General features: G+C 39.1%; 1 protein-coding gene across 1 annotated transcript in view; it reads left to right on the top strand.

Annotated features, from left to right (window-relative positions):
* The window catches only part of SCAPER (S-phase cyclin A associated protein in the ER), a 363,891-nt gene that overhangs the window by 287,834 nt on the left and 54,697 nt on the right, over positions 1-21,360 (top strand). The window contains 2 exon segments of the mRNA XM_043494057.1: positions 1,953-2,182; positions 8,304-8,459. Of these exon segments, the coding sequence (XP_043349992.1) occupies positions 1,953-2,182; positions 8,304-8,459 (386 nt within the window).

The following is a 21,360-nucleotide window of genomic DNA, read 5'->3' on the forward strand; positions in this document are numbered from 1 at the left end:
GCAGTGATACAGTCATGTCTGTATATTTTTCTGGGTCTATTGAGTACAATGGAGAAGTCTTCATTCATTTTAGCTTCTTACTTCCATAGTGACAGCCCTCTACCCATAGCATCAGCATCATCCCCAGAAAAGCATTTTGAGGGTATTCAAAGAAGAGATGAGCATTAAGTGTCAAGATTGGCACCAGAATTACAGGCAAAAGAGGCAGATATGAATCAAGGAAGGAGATACACTTCTCTCTCTGCTATGTTTAGCTTATTTGTGTATTCGATTTTGTGAGTCATTCATCTGGCATTGGCAGTTTCCCTTCATCTAATCTGAAGAATGCAGATAATGCTAGAAAGTTTAGAAGCTATTTTACACTAGTTTCAATATAGCCTCTAAGAGCAGCTTGTGTGTAGGACTGAGCTATTATTAGTCTTTCCATTAGCCATTCACTTATTAGGAGAAACAAATTTTCTAGAGAACTCTCTTTCAACTCTGTGAAGTGGGACCAATATGAGTGGTGTAACTCAACAATGTGCATGCTTGCTAGGGCCAGCCAAAGATTAATCTACTTGCATTGAGATCAACAGCAAATGGTACTGGTTTTGTGCTAAGCTAGGCAGAAGCTAAGGAGCCCTATTGGATTCCTTCTTGCTGACTGGAAAATTTATTTCCTCATCCACAAGGTACTTTTCAATAGAGACAAGAATGAGGCCACCTGTGGCTCTGGCTTGTGTTGCCTACATCTGCTGCTCAGATCTTCTGATATCCTTTTCCAAAGGGTTAGGTAGTGCAGCCTCCTGATTCTAATTTTTTTTTTCTAGACACTGGTTTCTGAGTTCCATCCTTATCAATAACCTTTTTGTCTGTTTTTTTCTTTAGGCTCCATAATTCTTCTGGGACAACAATTTCACAAAAAAACAGATGTTTAGGGTGCACTCAGTTTTTACATTAAGATAGAGTCTTTCAATCATTTCTTGTGCCTCTTTGTTACTCCTGGAGAAAAGTCCATAGGAGATTTGAACTTGATATTTGATCATTCACATGGATTACTAAGTGTGTTGCATTTTCTATCAAAAGGCTCGCTTGTATGTACCATATAAGAAAGTCTCAAGTCATTCTCTACTAGCCATCCCCCATCGATTTTGTTAAATATACACTCATCACTATTGTCATAGCATTCTTCTTTTTGGGCAAGGAGAGGTGGGTGGCATTATCACTGTAGAATATCAATACTTTGGCAAAGTCAGGCAGATAGATCATCAGAGTAGCAAAAGGTACACTTTCCACAAAGGAGCATTGGTGATGCCTCTGTAACATTCCAAGATTCATGTAGCCTGAGAAGCAAAAAATCAGACCCAAAGATTTGATTTGGGTCTTTCACATGATAAAACAAGGTACTAATCGAGGAGTCAGTGAGCCATCCAATTAGTTTGTTTATTTTATAATGTATTAGTTATATTGAAAATATTTTTGTTTTTGCCAGTGAATCATCATAAGACCTTATCTATACATAATAATTAATAATAATATGTTTATATAGTTAGTTAAGTACTCCCTTTCTATAAGGTTTCTCTTTTAAGTTCATATACACTGAATTCTATTTAGGAATTCCTTCATTTTTATCCATTAGGACACATTCTACACATACATTTTGCACGGATTATAATTGTTAGAGGTTTCATATGGCATTCACTGGAAATGGAAGATGGAGAAATACAATTTTATAGCAATCTGGCTAATAAAGGATTCAGTATTGCATTTTAATATTCATCAATAATGCTGGAATATTGTTTCCTCTGTTATTATTTATGGTTCTAATGCATGTTTGTGTACGCCATCGGGCTTTTATGATTGTTTCACTGCATGCATTAATTAAAAATATATTCTTAGGAGAACGACAATAGTCTCTTTAGTTGAATTTTACATATTTTATGGAAATGTGTTTGTTGTATCTCTTTATGCAGGTTTGTGTTCCAGATGAATATAATGCAATATTAGGAAGAAGTGCAAATAAGCAAGTATTTGAAGGTTTAACAACTGGACTTCTCAGAATCATTGCTGTGGTCTTTAGATGTCTGATTTCCAGTCTACCAGATGTAAACAATCAGCCCACTGCACCCAAAATAATACAGGAAGTGAAAAACAAGCCCTCAAAAGTTGAGGCCTTTAACAGCAGAGTCCAGGACCTGATCAGGTAAAAAGTGATGAAATATCTTTAAACATTTTTTTTATTTTAGTAAAAGGAAATTGCAGAAACTAGCAATGGTAATAAGCTCCTCTGAAGCCTAACTCAATAAGACGAACACCTATGTATGGTTCAGAAGACCACTCAAAGGCTATATGAAAAGGAGTACTTGTGGCACCTTAGAGACTAACAAATTTATTAGAGCATAAGCTTTCGTGAGCTACAGCTCACTTCATCGGATGCATTTGGTGGAAAAAACAGAGGAGAGATTTATATACACACACACAGAGAACATGAAACAATGGGTTTATCATACACACTGTAAGGAGAGTGATCACTTAAGATAAGCCATCACCAACAGCAGGGGGGGGAAGGAGGAAAACCTTTCATGGTGACAAGCAGGTAGGCTAATTCCAGCAGTTAACAAGAATATCAGAGGAACAGTGGGGGGTGGGGTGGGAGGGAGAAATACCATGGGGAAATAGTTTTACTTTGTGTAATGACTCATCCATTCCCAGTCTCTATTCAAGCCTAAGTTAATTGTATCCAGTTTGCAAATTAATTCCAATTCAGCAGTCTCTCGTTGGAGTCTGTTTTTGAAGCTTTTTTGTTGAAGTATAGCTACTCTTAGGTCTGTGATCGAGTGACCAGAGAGATTGAAGTGTTCTCCAACTGGTTTTTGAATGTTATAATTCTTGACGTCTGATTTGTGTCCATTCATTCTTTTACGTAGAGACTGTCCAGTTTGACCAATGTACATGGCAGAGGGGCATTGCTGGCACATGCCTTTCAAAAGTTCCTTATTCATCCACACACACAATCTATCCATGTTATTCTGAACTATCCTGCCCTTCTTCTTTCTGTTGATTCACACATTCTTTCTTAGTATTATTAGCAAGTTTCATCACAATGCTATATGTTAGTTCTTCTAAGTCATTAAATAAAGTGTCCTAATTAGTCCTAATATTAATCCTTGTTGCACTCAACTACTCACCTCCTTCCATCTTGGGTAGTCATTATTCCCAATTTCTTCTCTTTGATATCTAAGGAATTCTTTACTTACTCAGGACACTCCCTTAGTGAACTTTAACAGATTAGCCTTTGTTATGTTACTATATAAAAAGCTGTCTTAGGACCCACTCCTGCCAGGTGGCAGGCACTCTCAATTCTCACTGTTTTCAGTGGGAGTCAAGGACAGATAGGGTTGGACCCTTAATAATTAGATAGCATTGGAATAAGCTAAGGACGTTAATTAATCCCATTTTACTTTTTCAACTCTATGAGGTATGTCAGGTGTGATCATCTTTTTGAAAATCCATGCTGATTATTGACTAGCCTCAATTAAACCATAACATTCTTGATGTCTCACCAAGTAGTCCCTGGTTACTGGTTTATGCCCCCCATTATGTCCCCCTCGGGTCTGTACTTTTCTAGATCTTCATAAATCTCTTCTCAGATCATGGTGTTACATTAGTCTCCCCCAAGTCCAGGTCCTCTTATGTTTCCATAGAAGTTTCAGATCAATTTGCTAATGGGTATCCTGTCTCTTTCTCTTTTGGAATAGACCCTGTGTGGTCCTAGATTTTAACAGTCTACAGATCTTCTAATTTCATGGTCTCTTCTTCTGCTGAGACCCTGATTTCTTCTTATATTTTTTTCTCCCTTGGGGAATTTGTCTATTCTGAGCATCTGTCTTTTAACCTTTTTTGTGAGCACATGAGGCAAAGGATACATTTAATTTTTCAGTAAGGCCTACCTCTTCAGTTAATAAATTACCTTTTTCATCTCACAGAGCCTGCCTGTCTCCACCACTGACCTCTTGTTCCTTATGCACTTGAAAAAATTGTGATTTATCTTAAACTCTTCATATGCAATTTTGTGTTCATTCTCCTCTTCAATATTTTTTCAATTTTAGTACACTTTACTTTAATGTGTGTTCGTGGCAGACTTTCTCTATACTTCGCATTTTATATATGATACTTCATAATATAACTCTTTCTTACCCTTAATTACTCTTTGCACTTCTTTGTTCATCTCCACTGACGTTTTTTACTCCTAGTATATTTATTGGCACACACAACATTTGGGTCAACAATAATTTATCTTTCTGCACTTTCCTTTTGCTTTTTGTTTCCTTGCCCTCAGTTGTTTTATCCTATTTAATTTCAGTAATCATTTCTCTTTTTTCTCATAATTCCATGTGCTAAAACACAAATATGTACATATTTACACATACATATTTGTGTGTGGGGGGGTAGATATAAATATATACAGACACAAACCATATTTTAGGATGGTTGGTATCACCATCTATTATTATTAAGGTTGCCTGACACATCCCAATATAAGACCCTGCTTTAAATTGCTTATAACTGTGCCATACTTGAACCATTTGGGTTGAAATTTTCCATACCAGGTATCTGTCACATGCTAAATTGTTCTGGAAAATTTCAGCCCAAATGGTTCAGCCATTTCCAAGAAAGTGGTATGGGGAAAATTTGTTGTTTTGACCATGTTAAAATATTCTGGCAACCTTTTCTTTGGGAAGTTCTGGTGCCCCCCTTCCTTTGATGCAGCGACTTGAAATTTGGCAGGTGGGCAACCTTTGAAAAATTGTAGCTTGCCCATGCTCTATAGCGGCTTGCTAGAACTTTGCAGCTTAATTCTCTGAACATTCTGTCTGCACTGGGCATGCCCCAGCCTGAGGCAACAGAGGACTGAGCAGGACATTCCCTGTAGTTGCCGCTCTGGGCTGCTGGAGGCTGTGCCAGAGCTGGGCACCAGAACAAAGAGTAGGAGAGCCTGTCTCTCCTGTTCTCTTAAAGCTCCCTCTACTGATGGACAGGAAGAGAGGAGAAAGCTGCCTGAATGGAAAGCAAAGGGGACAAGAGCCAGACCTGGGGGATTCTGGCATTTTAAAGCTTTTGAAACCTTAATAATGTTTTTTTAACATAGTTTGTGTGTGTTATATACATGCGCATACACACACACTATAGATTATATAGAATGACCTCGTTTTTAATTTCAATTCAGTCATAATGTCATATATCACTATCAAAGGCATATGATGTTTTCTCATCTTTACATCGGTGATTTTGTTCTTTCTGTTTCTCAGAATGAAGTCAGTAATTGCTTGTTTTCTTTCCTTTTATATTTTAGGAACATAGAATTTGTGATATCAAATCAGGCCATTGATCTGTTTAATCAGAACTTTTATCTCCTGCAATAGTTAATCCCTCAGGATGCAAAGGAAGCCATAGAAATAAAAAATACACCTACTTACTTGTGCAATGCTTAACATAAGGTGGAAAATTCTTTTCAGACTCCTGCAGATCTTTTCTCACCCTGAAGGATGAGAATTGATTGTCGTTATGTTAGCCTACATAGCTACAAATGATGTTAATACTTATGTAATTATCCAGCCCTTTATAAAATCCAGCCACAGTATTTAAGTCAATGACCTTCTGTGACACTGAATTCCACAGGTTGATTATACACAGTCTGTACTAGTTTGTACTTTTGTTGGTTCTATTCAAAGACTTTATAGACTAAATCACTCAGGTACTTTGTTCTTGAATGTATCACTTCATTTAGTGTTTCCTAGGTACTGAAATATCTCATTATTATTTTTCTTTTTACAACTCTTTTTGGGTTTGTTATTTTCAGATTAGTTATTTGAGAAGTTACGTGTAGCAAGTTTCTAGTCTACCTGTTCTCTTTCACTTGAACCCAGACAGACTCTTAGCTGCCCATAGTTTCTTTAAGGTCTTCCTGTTTTATATGAACTTCACCAAGTTTTTTTCTTGCTCCTTGTCCTGTGTCTTATCCATTGAGCAATCCTGCCTCCTTAAACCATAGATGAACTATTAGACCAAATTATTAAATTTTCCCACAAGTAGTGTGGGCACCCCAGAAACCTCATGGACAGTGAATATACATGATATATGTAGCATTCAAAGGGTTAATCCAGCTGCTCCGCTTTTTTCTTATCCTAAATCTTTGGCTTTCTATTTTTAGCAATTAACCATCAGAAAGTATCTACTTCACTAAATCCAGAATCCCGCTACCTGCCATTTCTATATCATTCTCATTCTTTACTGTTCATTAGTTTAGGGTCTTAACTAGGGTAGGAAATTGACATTTCTCTGGCAAAATGCTGGTTTATGAACTGGTTTTGCAAATGAAGTAATGTCCTAAATATATAAAAATCATCAAGAATGTTTTTATGCCACTACAGGAGTTGAATACTTACAAAAGCATGGCAAAGATAACATAAGAGAGCAAAGTAAATACTTTCTTTAGTCTTAAACCCCTTGTACTTATGTTATATAATTACTGCATTTTAAAACTTTTTTTTTAAGCCTTGTATAATGTTGACTGATAAAAATCTAAGAGGACAGCTGTAGGAAGAAGGCAAAACAAACAGTTGTCATAGATACCAGTGACCTCTAAAACTTTATTGTTCACATGTAGCCCCTCCCCCTTCCCAAACAGGTTTTCAAAGAGTGTGAAATTTCAGGATGTTGTGTTCTCCCCATATCTGAATGAGAGGGTGGGAGGTCTGCTTATTGATATTTTGTACTGCACTGACATCTGAAACGGACAGGGCCAAGCACAGGCATACCCCAGAGCTAAGAAGATACATGAGAATCAGACTAGGCCCTTCACCTGGGGCACTTTAAGGGATCTGATTCTAATAGGGGAATGAAAGGCATGGTGACAGAGTAATAGTGCAATTAGGAAAAAGGAGAGGAGTGGGTGTTTTAAATTAGCCACAAACAGATAAATTAATATTATTAATAATAGTCTTTCACCTCCTCGCCACTTTATCATGTTTCCTTTTGGAGATATTTAAACTAAGATGTTTGACTAAAAAAAAGTTTCAGTGAAAATGTTTGCAGCTCTATGGGGAAAGTTAATGTGCACTGCATAAGCAGCATCAACTAACTGCAACGCAGTCTGTGTACCACAAGAGCAGCTAGGCTGGGCAGAGATACTGGAACTACTCTACCATGGGAAAAATTTCTAACTAAAAGGAAAAGCGGAGGGAAAGCAAAGCTTTGTAACTCTACTCAGCTGTGTGCTTAGTTCCTGTGGGGAGAGAGTGCTCTATGACTCTCTTGTTGCCCCCAAAGCCCATTAAGGAATGGCACAGATAGACTGGGAAGAGTTTCCTCCATTTCTTCTCTGTCAGAACTATTATAGCTTACAGCACGTTGCATCGAGGTTGGGCAGTAAACTAAAGGGGAGATGGAGGGATCCTTGGAGTGCCAATAAGAACATAGAGATTTCCTTGGAGAAAAAGGAAGAATAACATTGACCAGAAAATGTGTACCTTTGATAATCATTTATCATTATTAACTTCAGTTCATCTCCTCCTTTGGAAAAAAGTCTGATTTCTAACCCTGCAGCTCTTGGGGAGGGGGTTTAAGAGTGGGGTGATATATCTGGGGAGATGATCTGGGGAGCAGCACTTTGAATGGAGTTGAAGGAGGCAAGATGGCAGCAGTTGCAGCCAGAAATGATGAGATATGAGATGATCAGGGCCTGAACCAGAGTTTTAGCTACCACAATAAAAAAAAGTCATCTAACCATAGAAAGCTGTTATCTAATTGTTATTTGTTAGTCAGTTAATTGTTGCCTATTAAAAAAAAAAGAGTATATGCAGTAGTCATTGCTGGTTTATGTTGTAATAAGATTGCATCTGGATAACATCATCTCATTCTTGTGTTGTTGTGTTCTGGGAAGTTTTTCTCTTCATGTTAAAAAAAATCATACTACTGCAAAAATATAGAGATTATTATAAATCATTTAACTATGGCAAAATTCCACTGTCCTTCTAAGAGTATTGTAAAATAAACATATTCATTCGTCTTACTTTTAAAATATAACAGAAATTACCCTAAGATAGACAGATCTCTTAACAGAAATTTCCATAGCTATAGAGGGCCAAATCTAAGATTATTGCAATTTGAGCTACTTTATTTAACCTTTTATGTTTGTATATTTGTGAATTCAAAACCTGCTTTTTATACAAGTTGACATTGATAATAATAATACTAAAAAAATAATTCTTTGAAACTGGCAGGGTGCCATATCTTAATGCAATTTTTTTTCCCTCCACTTCTAGTTATGTGGTGAATATAGGATTGATAGACAAGTTATGCTGCTGTTTCCTCTCCGTCCAAGGTCCTGTTGATGACAATTCAAAAATAGCTACTTTTCTGCAAAATGCTACAGCAGTGTTACATGGAATGTGTCAGCTATGTTTTGCTGTCAATGGAAGGTAAATTTTCTTGCTATTATCATTTCTGATTTGCTCTTTCACCTTTTCTTTAAGCATCTGAAAAGCAGCAACCTTTGTGGCCACAAGTATATCCTTCTCATGTGGAACTGAACAGTCTAGGTGAAGTTCTAGAGTAGAACTGCTTATAGTTTAACCAGGGTTGGTAAAGGTGCTGGTATCAAAAGTTCACTGTGTCCACATTTTGGCTGTACAACTATATTCAGTTATCTGCAACCATCCTAGTAGAAGTAATTTATCCGAATTACAAACTTTGTCTCCTTTACTCATCATCACAGAAAATGTTTCATCACTAGTAATTTTAAGTAATCAGTCCTGAGGATTTCAATATATGTTTTATTAGCAGCTAAACTCAACTGTTAAGTAATTTATTTCTTGTATGGTCTAATTCAGTCTTTGTACTTTAAAATTCCAATTGCAAGAAGGAAGTGATCTTTTTTTATAGGAACTCATTCAGTGGAATTCATTCTGCAGGACAGTAGGGATTTTAAAGGTTCAGGATTGTACATGGACAGGATCATTTGAATAATGAATTTTACTTGTAAAATAAATACATTGGCCACATAATAAATAAGCTAGATTTTAGGTTACACTTAAATGTTTATAAGGGAGTGATGAAAGGAGCAAATGCTTGTTTTCCTTTATCATTGTAGAATATTTTTAAAACATTCTTGTTAACTAATGTTATGCAATTATTTTGTTAATAACATGGGGAAAAGTTAACCATAGCATGCAAACTTAGATAAGGAAGAAGAGAAAAAGAAAACAACATTGATGCAGGGGGAACTTAATTCCTGAAAGGGAAAAAAATAACATTAGTCATGAAAAACAAACATGAGTCAGTAAAACACAAAATATGGAACAAAGCTCTAGGTGGCTGTAATTTCTGATAAGTAGGAGTCCCAGGACCAAGAAAAAGGACTGTCACTGCAAATATTATTCCATAAAGACCATCGAGACTTAATGAAATTTGTCTTCTAGTCTCTTCCTGTGGGCTGCCAAGTTTTCATTTTGCACTTTCAACACAATATTGCCAAAATTCAAATAGATACTAAAGAATCACCCTTCTCTTAGCAAAAAAATTACTCTAGCCACAAGAGTAAGTGACATACTATTTGGAATTTCTAAAGCAGACATATCCTTCCCAAAAAGAATTAGAAAATACTGTATCTCAGAATATTGGGAAGTGTGCAAATACCTCTTTCAGGAAAATATGTACCTTATAGCAGGTCCAGAACATCAAGGCAGGTAAGCACTGCTTCCACAAACCCCAACAATTGTGTGATTTTGCTATTTTCATATGACGACAATGCTGTTGATTATCTCAGAATGAACAGAGCATTTTCAATTGGCTAGAACTCACTTGAGCATACAAGGGAACGCAAAGAATGGGTTTTTAGATTTTTAGCCACTATCCTTGAGAGATCTCTTTGATCAAATGTTACATAGAGGCCTGTTGGAATGGTAGTTTAAATATAATATGTTTTTTTCTTCACCCAGTCCACTCTCATTAAAGAAATGAATCAAGGATGTGATTCTGCCATGTTGGGTAATACCTAACTTCTCAAGTAGCCTCATTGATTTCAGTAGGCTTCAAAGTAAGATCTGCTCAACACAAATAAGAGGATAGAAATGAGCCCCATATTTGCTGAGCACTTACAGTACAATAACATCAATATACAATGCACAACCTACTGCCACACAAGCAACCTCTGTGAGTAATTCAGAAATGCTGCTTAGATTCAGGGTAAGTGGTGATAGGACTTCAACACCATAACCTACTCATTCTGTTTCTACTGGTTTTGATACCCAAATACTGCTGTAAATACTGAAGTACCATATTGATAAACATGAATGAGCATGAACAAGAAGCACACTCCAGATCAGCACACATCAAAGTAGGATAATCTGTCTAAATTAATTTCAGATTATTGTTGGAAAAATGAATAAATACTACCAGTTCTATGACACTGGAGCATTGAGAGGTTTTGACAGTAGAGATATTAGTGTAAAAAGCTCTTATAATTGGTGCAAGAGTGACATAAAAGAACTGTAACATGAAAGACAGAAGCTTCCATATAAAGACCACAATAATTATTTCTCACCCCGGCCCCCCCAGTGCATATAGTTAATTCCCACTACTGCTAATGGAAATTGTGTGTTTACCAGGGGAAGAATATATTTCTTTATTAAACACAGTAGGTCAAAAGATAAGACATGAATAGCTGAAGTAGTAGAAAAACCAGTGTGTGCTTTACACGCTGAAGAAATAAAGAGCAATTCATCTAGGAAAACATATGACCCCTTAATGCAGCCAAGTTCAGGGGTACCTGTTATGATCTACTGTGAAACTGTCAGTTGCACAAGTTTAATCTTCCCTGGAACTATTTTAACTTGCTAATAAGATAGCTAATATTTGGGGGAGAGTAGCCTATGTGGCTTCTACCCGCAACAGGGACAGTTCAAAAGGCATGGTCTGTTGGAGTAAAAACTAGACTGAGCAAGGGACTCCGTCTTTCTAGTCTCAGCTCTGGCACTGACTTCCTATGCAGTCTTCCTGAAGTCAGTTAACCTTTCTGCTTAGTCTCTCCATCTGTAACATAAGGTTACTAAAACCTACTTTTCTACTTATCTACTTCACAAGAACATTTTGAAAAACCCAGCCATTTACCCAATTACTGGAATGCATGCAAACCCTGCAATGACTGAGAGCCAGCAGCTTGCAGACCTTGGGCTTATTTGGACAATTGTCTCTTGAAACACCTTCTTAAATGTGATAGACAATGTAGAGGTCGCAGCCAAGCATATGGGTTCCAGTTCTACATCAGGAGCTTGGTGGCAACCCAATGATTCTCCTTCTCTCTTTTAAATAAAAATAAATTGTTTCCCTCAGTTTCTAACACTAGTGCCAGGGAGACACCTGGACCTGATCAGTTGTGGGCAAGTTGTCACAACAGTGATAATAAATAGAGAAAAATCTCAAATAATTTAAGAATCTGAACAGGCAATAAGAAAAGGAGTACTTGTGGCACCTTAGAGACTAACAAATTTATTTGAGCATTGAGCTGTAGCTCACAAAAGCTTATGCTCAAATAAATTTGTTAGTCTCTAAGGTGCCACAAGTACGCCTTTTCTTTTTGCGAATACAGACTAACACGGCTGCTACTCTGAAACCTGAAAAGGCAATGTTAGCGGAAATGTGTGATTCATATGCAGTAGAAGTTCAACTTTGGGACATAAAAACAAAGATTACAGATTGTGTTCCCATGGTAGACATTGTACAGTTAGATGCAATTAGGGACATTGTCACTAATTTAGTAACATAAATTTGAGTAGTCTTAATTTTAGCACAATCAAAGTTTAGTTATTGAAATGAAGGCATCCATTCTGAACGTATGCTATAAACATACATTATAATGAAAGAGGGATTCTTTTTTCATATATTGGCAGGTTTTAAAAACGATTTAACTTTTGAAATTGATCTTACCTTTCAAATGTTAATATTTTGATACTGGATAATAAATGTTTGATTGATATTTTTTAAGTTTTGCAGTAGATGAGATATCATAGTTTCCAAAACATCCGTGATAAGTATAAAAAATCAGCTGTTGAAAATATTAATAATCATCTCAAATGTGAGTCTTTTTTCTGATAATTAGGTACTATGGCTTGATCTCTTACACCAGCAGTTCTCAACCAGGAGTCCAAGGCCCCTTGGGGGTCTGCGAGCAGGTTTCAGGTGATCTGCCAAGCAGGGCAAGACTCACTGAGGGCCAGGGCAGAAAGCCAAAGCCCCAGTGTCTCAAGCCCTGCTAACTGGGCCTCAAGCTGAAGCCTGAGCAGCTTAGCTTCACAAGGCCCCCTGTGGCGTGGGGCCCTGGGCAGTTGCCCTGCTTGCTACCCCTGCTTGCTTCCAGGCTGGCTTTTACATGCAGAAAAATAGTTGTGGCACATGTGGGCCATGGAACTTTTATAACATGTTAGGGGGGCTGCAGAAAGAAAAAGGTTGAGAATCCCTGTCTTACACCAAAGAAATCAATGGGAATGGGTTGGGAACTTCCTACCTGAGAGACCATCGCTGTCCTCATGTCATACCATAGGTACATCTACTCTACACTGCATGTTTTTTCGATGGTGTGTAGAGTACATACACAAGTAGCCCCTGTATAAGGATATAAATAACAGTGTAAACAGTTTTCATAGTAGCAGCCGTGTTAGTCTGTATTCGCAAAAAGAAAAGGAGTACTTGTGGCACTTTAGAGACTAACAAATTTATTAGAGCATAAGCTTTCGTGAGCTACAGCTCAATGCTCAAATAAACGTGTTAGTCCGATGTGAGCTGTAGCTCACGAAAGCTTATGCTCTAATAAATTTGTTAGTCTCTAAGGTGCCACAAGTACACCTTTTCTTAGTGTAAACAGTGAGGCATGGCTTGGGCAAATATAATACAGACATGCTGAAGGGTGTGGATATGTACCTGAGTACATACCCTACATAGCTCTCTACTCACCCAAGCCATACCACCCCATCTGCACTGCTGTTTTTTGCTGTGTAGTGTCCCATTGCTTCCCTGCAGTGGGAGCCTTTCCCTGCTGCAGAAAGAGTCTCTGGCAGATGTCAGTTGGGTACTTCAGTACCATGGAGCTTTGATCCTGTATCAGATCATGGGTCACTTGACCTGTCACTGTATACAAATGCAAAAAACGCTTAATCTTTATATGAGACCTTTGTATTTAAAATTTCTCACATTCAAGTAGCAGTGCTAAATATAATATAAAATAATCATATGAACAAGGGTTATTGAAATCACATGCTAATTTTGAGCCATAACATAGTGTGTGGACTAAAACCAACATAATAATATACAGTATTCGTAATGAGATTAGTCATGGAAAGGTTCATGTTAATATGAATTTTTTTCCAGAAAGTTTTGACTATATCCAAACAGGTTTTTATCGTGACCATTATTATGCAACCTTATATAGCTATAATTATAGCATTCGTAGTAGTAACTATTAGTACAAATTCAGGGTTTTAAAAAATTTTATTACACTTTTAATATATGATACATAATACTTGAATATTTATTTAATATATATATTATCGGTATTGGAGTCATTTTAGATTGGTTTGCACATTGTGCCAATGTATACTTGTGTATGGTGTTATTTTGCAGTATAAGAACCTAAATACAATATAATAGAGTATTAGAATCATAGACTTTAAGGTCAGAAGAGACCATTATGATCGTTTAGTCTGACCTCCTGCACAGCGCAGGGCATAGAATTTCACCCACTCACTCCTGTAACAAACCCCTAACCTATGTCTGAGCTATTGAAGTCCTTAAATTATGGTTTAAAGATTTCAAGGTGCAGAGAATCCTCCAGCAGGTGACCCGTGCCCCACGCTGCAGAGGAAGGTGAAAAAACTCCAGAGCCTCTGCCAATCTGCCCTGGAGGAAAATTCCTTCCCAACCCCAAATATGGCAGTCAGCTAAACCCTGAGCATGTGGGCAAGACTCACCAGCCAGACACCCAGGAAAGAATTTTCTGTACTAACTCAGATCCCACCCCATCTAACATCCCATCACAGGTCATTGGGCATATTTACCACTAATAGTCAAACATCAGTTAATTGTCAAAATTAGGCTATCCCATCATACCATCCCCTCCATAAATTTATCAAGTTTAGTCTTGAAGCCAGATATGGTCTTTGCTCCCACTGCTCCCCTTGGAAGGCTGTTCCAGAACTTCACTCCTCTGATGGTTAGAAACCTTCGTCTAATTTCAAGTCTAAACTTCCTGATGGCCAGTTTATATTCATTAGTTCTTGTGTCCACACTGGTATTGAGCTTAAATAATTCCTCTCCCTTCATGGTATTTATCCCTCTGATATATTTATAGAGAGCAATCATATCTCCCCTCAGCCTTCTTTTGGTTAGCTTTTGGTTAGGCTAAACAAGCCAAGCTCTTTGAGACTCCTTTCATAAGACAGGCTTTCCATTCCTTGGACCATCCTAGTCGCCCTTCTATGTACCTGTTCCAGTTTGAATTCATCCTTCTTAAACATGGGAGACCAGAACTGCACACAATATTCTGGATGAGGTCTCACTAGTGCCTTAGATAACGGTACTAACACCTCCTTATGTCTACTAGAAATACCTCACCTGATGCATCCCAAATCGCATTAGCTTTTTTCACGGCCATATCACATTGGCAGCTCATAGTCATCCTGTGATAAACCAATACTCCAAGGTCCTTCTCCTCCTCTGTTACTTCCAAGTGATACGTCCGCAGCTTGTAACCAAAATTATTGTTGTTAATCCCTAAATGCATGACCTTGCACTCTTCACTATTAAATTTCATACTATTACTATTACTCCAGTTTACAAGGTCATCTAGATCTTCCTGTATATCCCTGTCCTTCTTTGTATTGGCAATGCCTCCTAGCTTTGTGTCATCTGCAAACTTTATTAGCACATTCCCACTTTTTGTGCCAAGGTCAGTAATAAAAAGATTAAATAAGATTGGTCCCAAAACCGATCCCTGAGGAACTCCACTAGTAACCTCCTTCCAGCATAACAGTTTACCTTTCAGTGTGAACCGTTGTAGTCTCCCCTTTAACCAGTTCTTTATCCACCTTTCAATTTTCATGTTGATCCCCATCTTTTCCAATTTAGCTAATAATTCCCCATGTAGAACCGTATCAAATGCCTTACTGAAATCGAGATAAATTAGATCCACTGTGTTTCCTTTGTCTAAAAAATCTGTTACCTTCTCAAAGGAGGAGATTAAGTTGGTTTGGCACGATCTACCTTTTGTAAAACCATGTTGGATTTTGTCCCAGTTACCATTGACCTCAATGTCCTTAACTACTTTCTCCTTCAGAATTTTTTCCAAGACCTTGCATACTTCGATACTATTGTAGAGTGGTAGCCATGTTAGTCTGTATCAGCAAAAACAACGAGGAGTCCTTGTGGCACCTTAGAGACTAGCAAACTTATTTGGGCATAAGCTTTTGTGGGCTAAAACCCACTTCATCAGATGCGTGGAGTGGAAAACACAGTAAGCAGGTATAAATATACCCACTTGATGATAAAATAACAAAATCAGCTTTTCCTTACGCTCTCAGGAGAAAATTGTGCATGTTGGAAGAGAAAGATAGGAGTACCTTTTTTAGGGCAAAATGCTGTCATCAGTCCACTAATCAAGTAGCCGAATGGTACTTTAGGAAGGTTTGCAGTAGTCCACAGAGTGCCAGCAAAGTCTCTTCCAGTTGCGGTACCATTTAAAATACTTAAATTACTAAGGAAGCTCCAGATTCAATTGTGTATATCATGTACCAGTGACTGAGGCCAGGCGGGGTCTCGGAATGTAAATATGGTTTGTCGTTATGAGCTGCCTTTTGGACAGATGTTTCTTTTTCATACTCCTATTTCCATCCCAGATTTTAAAGCAATAATTTCTTCCCCCCCCTACTGTATTAAACAGTCCTAAATAAAATACAGCAGTTTTGTTTTCTTGGTAAATCAGACATTGTGCATTGACACTATGTGATCTTAAGATGCTCTATGCATTCTGTTTGGAAAAATTGTGTTCAGTTTATCTTATTCTTGGAAGTTGAAAAGCAACTATTGATCAATCTTTTCAATATTTAATCAATATAGTAATTATATTTATAAAATAAAATATTTTATATATACTGGATGAAATTTTAAACCTATTTAAATTCGTATTTAGGTGTGTAAATAAAAGTGCTAAGCACCTGAAGCTTCCTTTGTCTTTAGTGGGGTTTGGTAATGCTCAGTACTTTTGAAAATTAGGCTGGCTATATTAGGTGTTGAAAGATTTACGAGCCAACCTCAAAGCATTTGAGTTTGAAAATTTTGGCTATTGTAATTATTATCTAGTAGTTAACCTTGCTTTTCTCATTGCTCCAGCTACCCTTAAACAAAGTTGAAAGCCAAGTTGGTTTTAAAAACCTGAAACAAAAGCAATTATTAAATTGTCTTCTTTTTACCAAGTAACAGCTTTATTTTTTTATAAATCTGTTCTTGGGGAACCAAGCAATGTGTACCCCTTTTGGAGGGTTTAACAGTGTTCACTGATGGTGGCCCTGCTTCCCAATACTCATTGTGATTGTAGGAGTAAAGGTGCATTTTCAGGCCTTGAATCCTGCACTGCACAGGGGTGACATGTGCATGTAAATACAAGACAGAAAATGATGAAAAGGGCAGGGAACACAGGGAACCCTGATCCTCCATTAATAACAACATTGCTGTGCTGCCTCAGTGTATTCCTTCCTAGTAGCAGGAGTGAGGCCTAAGAAGGAAAACATGGAGTCAAGTTCTTCATCAATACGCCGAGGATCATGTTTATGTCTATTTCTCTTCAGATGTGTCCATTCTTCACATGTTCCCTACCCCTTTTTTTAACCTGAGTATGTGTGAGTAAGACTGTGTACACAAGAAGTTTAGCTGTAGCTCTGTGCAGAAGACTATGGCTAATACTTAAGTTCACTTGTCACCATCAGTAACCTCTGCTTATATTCATACTGAAATGTAACAACTCACCGTACCATGCCATGCATTGCATAAGGACTTGCAAGATCAAGACCTGTGTTAAAAATAAATGAAAAATCAGCTAGCCAAAGATGTAATTTTCTGTGAGCCCTGAATGAAGAACTGTATAACTGATGCAAAGGGGAGGAAGGAAATTCTTCAGATGTAGTACATCATAAGGGCTAGTTGTATCCAAATCTTGTTCTCGTAAGGACTGTAAAATAAACTAACAATAACACAGACCCAATGATAAAACTTGGTTCTGCATAACGAGAATATTGCAAATAAACCCCTCTCAAATCATCAGGCTTCTTGAGGCATTAGTTTACAGAGTATATTTGCCATTGCTTGATGTGAGGACTATTTACAAGCTCCCTTGCTAATGTAATGTGGAAATGGAGTGTGACATCAATACAGAAGCTATGTTGTTGCTACTGAATCTTATCTCAAAACAGAACTGGGCAGCATGTAAATCCTTGTCAGTGGCTAATGAATCTAAACTGTGAATTACAAACTATAACAGTGGTATACAGAAATATACAGGATTTTGTCCAGGAAAATAGCAAATGTCAGATCACAGAAATAGAATCATAGAATCATAGAAGCATAGAATATCAGGGTTGGAAGGGACCCCAGAAGGTCATCTAGTCCAACCCCCTGCTCAAAGCAGGACCAAGTCCCAGTTAAATCATCTTAGCCAGGGCTTTGTCAAGCCTGACCTTAAAAACCTCTAAGGAAGGAGATTCTACCACCTCCCTAGGTAACGCATTCCAGTGTTTCACCACCCTCTTAGTGAAAAAGTTTTTCCTAATATCCAATCTAAACCTCCCCCATTGCAACTTGAGACCATTACTCCTCGTTCTGTCATCTGCTACCATTGAGAACAGTCTAGAGCCATCCTCTTTGAAACCCCCTTTCAGGTAGTTGAAAGCAGCTATCAAATCCCCCCTCATTCTTCTCTTCTGCAGACTAAACAATCCCAGCTCCCTCAGCCTCTCCTCATAAGTCATGTGCTCTAGACCCCTAATCATTTTTGTTGCCCTTCGCTGTACTCTTTCCAATTTATCCACATCCTTCTTGTAGTGTGGGGCCCAAAACTGGACACAGTACTCCAGATGAGGCCTCACCAGTGTCGAATAGAGGGGAACGATCACGTCCCTCGATCTGCTCGCTATGCCCCTACTTATACATCCCAAAATGCCATTGGCCTTCTTGGCAACAAGGGCACACTGCTGACTCATATCCAGCTTCTCGTCCACTGTCACCCCTAGGTCCTTTTCCGCAGAACTGCTGCCGAGCCATTCGGTCCCTAGTCTGTAGCGGTGCATTGGATTCTTCCATCCTAAGTGCAGGACCCTGCACTTATCCTTATTGAACCTCATTAGATTTCTTTTGGCCCAATCTTCCAATTTGTCTAGGTCCTTCTGTATCCTGTCCCTCCCCTCCAGCGTATCTACCACTCCTCCCAGTTTAGTATCATCCGCAAATTTGCTGAGAGTGCAATCCACACCATCCTCCAGATCATTTATGAAGATATTGAACAAAACGGGCCCCAGGACCGACCCCTGGGGCACTCCACTTGACACCGGCTGCCAACTAGACATGGAGCCATTGATCACTACCCGTTGAGCCCGACAATCTAGCCAGCTTTCTACCCACCTTATAGTGCATTCATCCAGCCCATACTTCCTTAACTTGCTGACAAGAATGCTGTGGGAGACCGTGTCAAAAGCTTTGCTAAAGTCAAGAAACAATACATCCACTGCTTTCCCTTCATCCACAGAACCAGTAATCTCATCATAAAAGGCGATTAGATTAGTCAGGCATGACCTTCCCTTGGTGAATCCATGCTGACTGTTCCTGATCACTTTCCTCTCCTCTAAGTGCTTCAGGATTGATTCTTTGAAGACCTGCTCCATGATTTTTCCAGGGACTGAGGTGAGGCTGACCGGCCTGTAGTTCCCAGGATCCTCCTTCTTCCCTTTTTTAAAGATGGGCACTACATTAGCCTTTTTCCAGTCATCCGGGACTTCCCCCGTTCGCCACGAGTTTTCAAAGATAATGGCCAAGGGCTCTGCAATCACAGCCGCCAATTCCCTCAGCACTCTCGGATGCAATTCGTCCGGCCCCATGGACTTGTGCACGTCCAGCTTTTCTAAATAGTCCCTAACCACCTCTATCTCTACAGAGGGCTGGCCATCTCTTCCCCATTTTGTGATGCCCAGCACAGCAGTCTGGGAGCTGACCTTGTTAGTGAAAACAGAGGCAAAAAAAGCATTGAGTACATTAGCTTTTTCCACATCCTCTGTCACTAGCTTGCCTCCCTCATTCAGTAAGGGGCCCACACTTTCCTTGGCTTTCTTCTTGTTGCCAACATACCTGAAGAAACCCTTCTTGTTACTCTTGACATCTCTTGCTAGCTGCAGCTCCAGGTGCGATTTGGCCCTCCTGATATCTTTCCTACATGCCCGAGCAATATTTTTATACTCTTCCCTGGTCATATGTCCAACCTTCCACTTCTTGTAAGCTTCTTTTTTATGTTTAAGATCCGCTAGGATTTCACGATTAAGCCAAGCTGGTCGCCTGCCATATTTACTATTCTTTCGACTCATCGGGATGGTTTGTCCCTGTAACCTCAACAGGGATTCCTTGAAATACAGCCAGCTCTCCTGGACTCCCTTCCCTTTCATGTTAGTCCCCCAGGGGATCCTGGCCATCTGTTCCCTGAGGGAGTCAAAGTCTGCTTTCCTGAAGTCCAGGGTCCGTATCCTGCTGCTTACCTTTCTTCCCTGCGTCAGGATCCTGAACTCAACCAACTCATGGTCACTGCCTCCCAGATTCCCATCCACTTTTGCTTCCCCCACTAATTCTACCCGGTTTGTGAGCAGCAGGTCAAGAAAAGCGCTCCCCCTAGTTGGCTCCCCTAGCACTTGCACCAGGAAATTGTCCCCTACGCTTTCCAAAAACTTCCTGGATTGTCTATGCACCGCTGTATTGCTCTCCCAGCAGATATCAGGAAAATTAAAGTCACCCATGAGAATCAGGGCATGCGATCTAGTAGCTTCCGTGAGTTGCCGGAAGAAAGCCTCATCCACCTCATCCCCCTGGTCCGGTGGTCTATAGCAGACTCCCACCATGACATCACTCTTGTTGCACACACTTCTAAACTTAATCCAGAGACACTCAGGTTTTTCCACAGTTTCGTACCGGAGCTCTGAGCAGTCATACTGCTCCCTTACATACAGTGCTACTCCCCCACCTTTTCTGCCCTGCCTGTCCTTCCTGAACAGTTTATAACCATCCATGACTGTACTCCAGTCATGTGAGTTATCCCACCAAGTCTCTGTTATTCCAATCACGTCATAATTCCTTGACATCACCAGGACCTCCAGTTCTCCCTGCTTGTTTCCAAGGCTTTGTGCATTTGTATATAAGCACTTGAGATAACCTGTTGATCGCCCCTCATTCCCAGTATGAGGCAGGAGCCCTCCCCTCACAGACATTCCTGCCTGTGCTTCCTCCCGGTATCCCGCTTTCCCACTTACCTCAGGGCTTTGGTCTCCTTCCCCCGGTGAACCTAGTTTAAAGCCCTCCTCACTAGGTTAGCCAGCCTGCTGGCAAAGATGTTCTTCCCTCTCTTCGTAAGATGGAGCCCGTCTCTGCCCAGCACTCCTCCTTCATGGAACACCATCCCATGGTCAAAGAATCCAAAGCCTTCTCTCCGACACCACCTGCGTAGCCATTCGTTGACCTCCACGATTCGACGGTCCCTACCCAGGCCTTTTCCTTCCACGGGGAGGATGGATACAATACAAATACAAGGGAAGTAGGCTGTTCTTTCTGTTTTATTATAGTAATTAAGATAATGCCTGTTTTGCTGAGTGGCAAAATTGGATGTAAGCAGTTTGCTAGAGTACTGATTGTCCTGCTCTCCATTGCCAAGACAGAGCAGATTCAGGAAGTACTGTAAACTGCATGCAAGTAACAAATGCTTACTTAGAAGGGAAGAAACTAAAAGGGTTCATGACTGTACATACCATACAATGAAGTGAGGCCTAGCTTTATTATATTAATTATAGCAAGTATAAAAGTTTTCTGTGCTTATTTATTTATTTTTACCTCCTAATTTTTACAGCGTTGTTGAGCTGTAAATCCTAACATGAAAAAGACAGGTTTTGTCCTCAGACTTTTTTGAAAGTTATTTCTTCATTTGACTATTGTTATTAACCGTGTGTGTGTATACAAGCATTAAAATGTATCCCCCACAGAGACTCATGACTGCTTTTTATATCAGTTCATATTTTTAAATGTAAACAATTTTCT

The sequence above is a fragment of the Dermochelys coriacea genome, chromosome 10, assembly GCF_009764565.3.
Source record: "Dermochelys coriacea isolate rDerCor1 chromosome 10, rDerCor1.pri.v4, whole genome shotgun sequence".
NCBI lineage: Eukaryota > Metazoa > Chordata > Testudines > Dermochelyidae > Dermochelys > Dermochelys coriacea.